A 7,984-nucleotide genomic window follows, 5' to 3' on the forward strand; every position below is an offset into this window, starting at 1 on the left:
ATTCAACACACAGAAAAAGCAACAAGCACCAGGAACTATTTTCTTCCTGAGCACAGGGCACTTCCAGAAGTTTCCAACATGGGATTCACATTGACTGGGACCGCTCACAAGTCTGTTCTCAGGCCCACTATGCCATGGGCGCTCCTCTAAAATGATAACAGCAGATGGCCCTGGTGGCTCACACCTGGAATCCTAGCTACTCAGGAGGCTGAGATCTGAGGATTGTGGTTCAAAGCCTGCCCAGGCAGGAAAGTCTGTGAGACTTTTTATATCCAATAAAAACTACTAAAATAAAAGCCAAAACTGGAGCTATGGCTTAAGTAGTTAAGCAAAAGAAGCCAAGGCCCTGAGCTCAAGCCCAGGGACTGGCATCAAAAAAATAAAGACAACAGCAAATCAGCAGGGTTCACAGTAACTAGAAGGAAAGTTCTCGCTCTTGGAGTCTGTCACCAAAGCCCTGAGTTGTGTTTCAAATCTGGAGCCTAGGGTTTTGAGGCCTGAGCCAACAGGTGGCATCAGTTTGGCACAGCTGGGACCACAGTTTCATTTCTAAGCAATGCCATTTGCTGAGTTACTGCAATGTGGAAGCCAGCAATGGTCAGCCAGTGGCTGCCCACCTGCGTGAAGGAAGAGGTTAAAAGCCATCCTTCCTCAGATAAACCCGTCACCACCAACAATGTCCAGGCACCCATGAGCCCGGGCTGCCAGTCACGGAGACACACTGGGGGTCCCGAAACAGGGCTGTGAAGAAGGGCAGACAGTGAGAAGCACCCTGGCAGGTCCTGGTGGAGGTGTGGGCTCCCGAGTGGACTTTCTCAGACATGCAGTGACAGGGCCTGTGTGCCCCTGGGTGCCTGAATACCATCCTCACACCCTGGCCACTGATCAGCTCAGCTGGCCACAGTCTGTGATGACAATCTTCTTAGATGTCTTCCCACTCTTGGAGCCGAAAGACTCTATTTTCTTTACGACGTCCATGCCCTCTTTGACGTGTCCAAACACGACGTGCTTGCCATCCAGCCTGGGAGGAGGGGTGAGCTGGGTGAGCACAAGTGGGAAGTGCCAGGCCACCCCGGGTTCGAGCCACTCAGGCAGAAACAGGTTGGATCCTCCAACCCGAAACACAAACTCAACCTGAGCTCCCCAGAGGTGCCCCAGAGGATGCCCAAGCCCCAAGACATGTTCAGTCACTCCCGCCCGGTGAGATTATGCCCCAAGCTGTTCTACCCCATCTGTGATCAGTGAATCACCATGTTCTGCCTGGGATGGCAGAGCATGGAGTGACTCTTAACAAATGAGAAATCTACAGAAATGGAACTTCTCAGCAATGACAAGAGTGGGAAAATATGGAAGTCCTGAGCATGAGCAGTTCCTGACTGGAGAGTTCTAACAGTGCAAGAAGCCCTTAGCTCAGCTCATAAAGCCAGGAGAGTTGACAGCTAAGGGCAGACTCCTAAGGGGTCCTGGAGGGTAGACAATGCCACTGGTGATTCCCCAAATCCTGGAAATGGGCTTTATGAAGCCCAGCTCCTGGCCAGATGTTATCCATCAACCCCAGGTGTTGAGACACCAGGGACTCTGTGCAGAGAAACATGCTTTACTGGAAACTTCACCAGGGAAAAGATAACCCTGGAATCTGTGGGCACTGAGAAAGGGACTGTAAGTGGCTGGGAGTCACGTGTTGATACAGGACGTGATCAGAACATGCTGTGACACTCAGTTTCTCTAGATATGTTCCATGATGGAGGAAAACCAGAAGAAAGAGGGTAAACCAAGCAAACTGCCTTCTACTCGGGACAGAATGAAATCTAACATATAACGGAATTTCCCAAAGCGGTGTGTGTGTATATGTGTACAGATGGGTCTATAGGGGTGTATGTGTATGTATGTACTGGGTTATGGGTCAGATCCAGCAATGAGAAGGCTACTTATGAGCAAGCTGGAATTTCAGGAAGATTCTCCCCCAAGCCTTTCACTGAATGTCTCTAAACAGATACACAGTCAGGAAGGCCACTGTCCTGGGTTAAACGCAGCCATACACTATAGCTACAAGGCTGGGCCCTCATTCCCAGAGGGCCTGGTATGGAGACTTACCAGTCTGTCTTTATGGTGCAAATGAAGAACTGGGAGCCATTGGTGTTGGGGCCTGCGTTTGCCATGGACAGGACACCTGCAAAAGCAAGCAGAGGTGAGGCCTGGGCCCAGGGCCAACACCTGGTCCCTGGGCTGGCTGCCCTTTGCTGCCTGCTATGTCTCAGTGGGGTGCCTTGGGGAAGCTTCTCAGTGGTAAAGCTATGGCCCCATCTCTACGTTTCCACATTCTACCTTGGGTCCATGGTGCAGTTCTGCTTCAAGGTTCTCCCACACCAAGTTCCCAAAGGGAAGTCTGTTTTTTAAACTGGGAGCTAGGAATAAGAAGGTTCTGGGGAAACACAGCAAGCCAGAAATTCTAGGCTGCCCAGATACTCCAGGAAGAGAGACTCGTCATAGGATATTTGTTTGTTTGTGTGTGTGTGTGTGTGCGCGCGCCTGTACTGGGGCTTGAACTTGGAGTCTGAGTGCTGTCTCTTAACCTTTTCACACAAGAATGGCATGCTACCACTTGAGCTACAGCTCTACTTCTAGCTTTTGGGTGGTTAGCTGGAGATAAGAGTCTCACAGACTTTCCTGCCCAGGCTGGTTTTGAATTGGGATCCTCAGATCTTGGCCTTCCGAGTAGCTAGGATCACACAGGTGTGAGCCACCGGTGCCTGGCCTCAGCAATTTTGACTGTTTGACTGCATTCTTCCAGGGCTGCTTGGCAGGGCCGCGGTTGGGCAGGGCAGGCGGGCAGTTGGGGGGGGGGGGGGGGGGAGGGTGTGAATCCAGCTGGGCTGCAACTACAAGGTTCACTCAGGAGTTGGGGACCCCATCCCCGCCACATACCTGGTCCCTCGTGCTTCAGTGTGAAGTTCTCATCAGGAAAGCGGCTCCCATAGATGGATTTCCCCCCAGTGCCGTTGTGGTTGGTGAAGTCCCCTGCCTGCACATACAACACCCGCTGAGTGGTGGCCACAGAGCTGTCCCAGAGCTCAGAGGCAGCCCCCAACCCACCCCGGGCCTACCCAGCTCCTGAGGCCAAGGGAGTGCTGCTATTCATCCTTACTCAATGAAGCAAGAACTAATGAAATAACCAAGAAACGAAGCAAAAAGGAAACAAAGCTTAAATAGCCCCTACCAGAAGAATAACCCTGGCTTCTGAACAGCACAATACACCTTTTGACAGAGCAATTTTTTGCGGGGGTGGGGTGGGGTGGGGGGTGGGGAAGAATTGGTCATGGAGCTTGAACTTAGGGCCTGGGCACTGTCCTTGAGCTTTTTTGCTTAAGGCTAACACTACCACTTTAAGCCAAATCACCACTTCTGGTTTTTTGGTGGCTAATTGGAGATAAGAGTCTCACAGACTTTCCTGCCTGGGGTTGGCTCTGAACTGTGATCCTCAGTCCTCAGTCTCTAAATAGCTAGGATTACAGGTGTGAGCCACCAGCACCCGGCTGGAGCAAATTGTTAAGTCTCAAAAGATCCATCTGCGATGTTTCCTAGTGACTCAGGATTTCTACACTTCCACACTTAACTCAGGAGCACCATTCCCAAGTGTGGCGTGAGGGAGCGGGCAGCTCCCATGTCCAGGTATCCCTCTCTCACGAAGCCCAGCAGTTCTGACCAGGGACAGCGCCCACCACAGTTGGTGCCAGATGCCTGGGAAGCCCTGCAGGACTTCTATGGAGTTCTTGCCCTAGGAGCCAGTAGTTGTCCTGGTGTCTCCAGTCACTGGCTATGGCCACAGAGCAGATTTCCTGAGGCGGGATCCTTAAGTTGAGAAAGGTAAGCTGCCCAGTCCAGCTAAAGCATCTACAAATCCCAGGAAGATATCTCCAGATGCCTGGGGTGGCCTGGGCCTCTGGGGATTACTACCTCATGTCATAGACTGTGTTCTGGCTCTGGAAGGCCATGCCTGGCTCCTTTACCCACCTCAGATCTGGTTCCTATCCACAGGCCCCAGACAGAGCTGGGAGCCTGTAGCAGCGGCCAGGTCACAGCCTTGCCTGCCCCTCCATGCCTGTTCCATGTTTAATCAGACTCAGGCATCATGGAGTCAGCATTCACATGGCATGCCAGCCCCTAGATGGGATGGGGAGGGAATTTGGGGCAAAAAGGATTCAGAGCTCCCTGACTTCTGCTCCTGCCCCAGGATCCTGAGGGTCTGCTCCAATAAAGAACATCCTCCCCAGCTCCTGACATACCATGGAAGTTCTTGTTACTATCCGCTCCTCAACCTGACACAGCAGTATCAATGCTTTTGATGTGCAAGCAGGTTATGACTAAAGAAATTCATTTGACCAAGAAGATGCACTTGCTGGGAAAAGCAGCTCCAAGTCCAGACTTGTGCATTTCTGCTTGGCCCCGCCATCATCCTCCTCCTCTCCCTTTCTTCCTTCCTACCTCCTATGCCTAGTAGTCAGGGGGTAGGCAACACACATGGGGATCAAAGTCAGACACCAGAAGTCTCCACTGGCTCTATGAAGCCTTCAGGCCCCACCACCCCCAACCCCTCGCCTATGACATGATCAATGTCACCCATGCAGCTGGACAGGGCCTCTGTTCCACTGGCCTTGTTGCTTGACTTCTGGGCAAGCAGAGGCCCTGGTAGCTTGGACAGTGTAGCCTGTCAGGGTGAGCGGACAAGCCAGTGAGGTACTCACAGCAGCTCCCTATTCCCTGCATACGTACTCATCAGTATCCCCCACAGCTTCTAGGCACCTCCCACTACCATCCATACTCATAGCCCAAGTGACGGAAGTTCAAAGACCACATTACCTGACACATGAAGTCTGGGATCACCCGGTGGAAGGTAGAGCCTTTGTAGCCAAAGCCCTTCTCACCAGTGCATAGGGCTCTGAAGTTCTCTGAAAGGAGGGACAGGAAGGTCAACATGGTGGGCCCCACAGCAGGCTCATGCCAGTCCCCACAGAAGGTACATCAGGTATGTTCCCCTTTCCTAGGTCTACAGTGCCTGAATGACTACGTGACTGGAACATGTCACTTCCCTCCCCTGTCCCCAGTGCCCAAACATAGTGACAAGAGTACAAGCTCTTAGCTGTGCCAGCCAGATAGCAAGGCATGGAGTCCAAGGCCCAGTCCATGTTACCCAGCCCTGCCCACTCAGGCAAGAGAAAGAGGCTGGGAATTTACATGAGCCTCCCACTGGTTCTGGCGGACAGAGCTAATAGTGAGGCCTAGAAAGGGACAGAGCCTGTCCTAAGTTGCCCAACAATTGAGCCTCATGTGAAACTCTCTCCTGGTCAGTTTTCCCCCAGACCACCTAAGCCTCCCCACTCCTGCCCACAGGGAACTGAGAAGGTCCTGGCTCTGCCTTACCTGCTGTCTTTGGGACAACATCTGCCTTCAGCTGTGGGGAGGTAAGAGAGACAAAAAGATCATCACACCAGGCACAGGAAGCTGCCTCCCCACCACCCAACACCACAGTGACCAGAGCAGCTTGAGGAAGAGCCCCCCTGGCCATTCCGCCTGTTCCTGTGACTGCCAAATCCTGAAGTAGCAGGGAAGCAGCTATCACTGTGGCAAGATGCTTCCTGAACCTGAGGCTTGGGGAGGCAGCCTCAGTTTCCTAGCCTGTCAGCAGAGATGACAGTGCCACTCTGGCCCACTTCCTGGGCAGAGCTAGCAGGGAGCTTCTTCCACTGGGGGCCAGCATCAGAGGTGCCTGGCCTAGATTAAGAAGAGGCAGGTCCTCAATACACAAATACAATACAAGCTCCTCAACACACAGATGGGAAACTGAGGCTCAGAGAGAGGCCAGAGGGGACAAGTTGGAGATAGTGAGATTGTTAACAGCCAAGCTGGCCTCTGGCCTCTTTGGCTTTGAAAGTCACACATACACTAAATGTGGTCAGAGTGTGAGCCTCACTTTCCAGAAAAGTAAACTGAGGCATAAAAAAAAAATTCCAAGGCTTCCCTGGAAACTGATCCATCAACACTGCTCAAAGTGAAGTAGCATGAAGGTGACATTGGAGCTCCTCAGTTCCCCAGGGCCTGTTTCCTCGGAGGGGAGGGAGAGAATCTTGAACTCTAAGGGCCTAGGCACTGTCCCTAAGCTTCTTCACTCACTCGAAGCTGGTGCTCAACCACTTGAGCCACAGCTCCACTTCCAACTTTTTGGCTCATAGATTTTCCTGCCCAAGCTGGCTTAGAACCTCGGTTCTCAAGATCTCAGCCTTCTGAGTGGCTAGCATTACAGGCCACAGGCATTGGTTGTTCCCTATTTTTTTTTTAAAGGGCCCGAAGAAAAGGCAAGTGCTGAGTGTCCATCCCCACGAGGGGGGTTGGGTTGGGTTCCTGGGACACCCACGAGGGACACCCGGGTCAGTCTAGGGGCTAGTGCCCACCTTTCCGCTTCCATTCCACTCCGGGGGGCGGGGAGGTGGGAAAGTGGGACTGCCAGGACCGGGTCACCTCGTAGCTCCTGGGGTGGCCACGTGGGCGCCCAGCTCCGTCCACCGCCCAGGCCCCAAGGGCCACCCCAGACCCACGTCCACTTCAGAGCTAGCCCCGAGGGGGGCCTCGAAACCCCTTCCTCAACCCGGGTCGGCGAGGGCCGCCCGCGGCCCCCTGACCTTGAACTTTCTTCTCCTGCCCTGCTCCGCCTCCCACCTCCACCGTTCCCAGCGGCCCACAAAGCGGGAATCGGAGGCCCCGAGCCCGGATGCGGGGCCCAGGGTCACCCAGGCCGGCGGGGCCTGCGACCTCACCTCCAGCACCACGCGGCCGAGCGGCTGCCCGTCGGCGCCCACGTCCAGGTACACCAGCGGGTTCCCGGCAGAGGCGGACGCCGGGTTTCGGGCGCCGGCGCGGGCCGCGGAGCACCGCAGCGGCGCCGAACAGGGGCGGGAGAGCGGGCGGAGGCCGAGCAGGCGGGAGCCGCAGCGCAGCGCCAGCATCGCGGGCGGACGGGAGACGAACACTCGAACCAGAGGCCGCGGCGCTAAGGCCGCGCGCGCACAGGAAGCGGTCCCGGAAGCCGCCCGCGGCCGCTTTTATGAGTCTTTTGGCCACGCCCACGCCACGCCCACGCCACGCCCCCTACGGGCTCGTCCGCGGGCGACCTCTGCCGGCGCCAGACGGCAGTGCCGGCCCAAGGACGTGAAGTCCTTTGAACTGATCAGGGACAGAACCCTTCCCAGAGCCACAAACAACTGTACCCTCCGCTTCCCTCCCCAGCAAGGCTGGTTCCTTTTGGTGAGGACCCCAGTTATATATTTTATTAAAGAAAAATACAAACATGTGGTTCTAAAATAGGAGCACCCACAAGTTTTTATTTGAATGTGATAGAAGTCTACCTTTGTGACTCATGTGTGTAAGGTTCCAGCCCAAGTGGTTTCCTACCACCCCTTCCTCGTAGTTCTTGCAGACAGAGACCAGGAGAATCGCTGTCACTGAGAGTCCAAGAAAGGTTAGAGATAAGAGGCGGGATTAGAGAAGGTGAGGCTGCAAGAGGAAGCAGGTAAGCAGAGACACCTCCCTGTCACCCCACCAGGTGACCTTCAGCAAGGCTGGAAGTGCAACCTGGGCCTATTGTGCTCCTGCCAGACCCAGACCTGTGTCTGTACACCATCCATTCCACAGGGAATGTGAGGAAACGTGACTGGGCTAACATCTGCATTCTACAAAAAGGAAATTGGGCACACAGACAAGGCTCTAGCCAGAACCAGGAGCACCACTGGCAACCTGTGCTGGTCCTCCCAGGCCTCCAGTCTCTACTCTGCTTTCTAGTCAGGTCTGTGTCAGCTGCTACATACTGTGTTTTGGTGATGGGCAGTGTCTAGTCTGACTGCTGAGGGTTTAGAGCTCAGAGAACAGAGATTCAACTGTGGAGGCTCAGAGGCTTGGAGGCTCAGAAAGTGAAAGGAGCTGATCCATGGAGACG

General features: G+C 54.3%; 1 protein-coding gene across 1 annotated transcript; it reads right to left on the reverse strand.

Moving 5' to 3' along the window:
- Positions 1-319: 319 nt before the first annotated feature.
- Positions 320-7,038, reverse strand: Ppif (peptidylprolyl isomerase F). Its single transcript, XM_042690254.1, has 6 exons — positions 6,810-7,038; positions 5,419-5,449; positions 4,858-4,946; positions 2,926-3,022; positions 2,095-2,170; positions 320-1,021 (listed from the first exon to the last, which is right to left on the reverse strand). Exons 1-6 carry the CDS (start codon positions 6,996-6,998, stop codon positions 886-888), a joined length of 618 nt encoding a protein of 205 aa, XP_042546188.1. The 5' UTR covers positions 6,999-7,038; the 3' UTR covers positions 320-885.
- Between the last annotated feature and the right edge of the window lie 946 nt (positions 7,039-7,984).

This window comes from Dipodomys spectabilis, unplaced genomic scaffold, assembly GCF_019054845.1.
Source record: "Dipodomys spectabilis isolate Male_0828 unplaced genomic scaffold, ASM1905484v1 ptg000136l, whole genome shotgun sequence".
NCBI classification, from domain to species: Eukaryota; Metazoa; Chordata; class Mammalia; order Rodentia; family Heteromyidae; genus Dipodomys; species Dipodomys spectabilis.

Bases quoted from the DNA above. Each gene is read 5' to 3' on its own strand.
- Ppif (XM_042690254.1), bottom strand. From the start codon at position 6,998: ATGCTGGCGCTGCGCTGCGGCTCCCGCCTGCTCGGCCTCCGCCCGCTC. The intron at 4,947-5,418 runs GTAAGGCAGAGC...CCCTCCTTTCAG, and splicing joins TGTTGTCCCAAAGACAGCAG to AGAACTTCAGAGCCCTATGC. The intron at 1,022-2,094 runs GTAAGTCTCCAT...CCCTCCTCCCAG, and splicing joins TGCACCATAAAGACAGACTG to GCTGGATGGCAAGCACGTCG.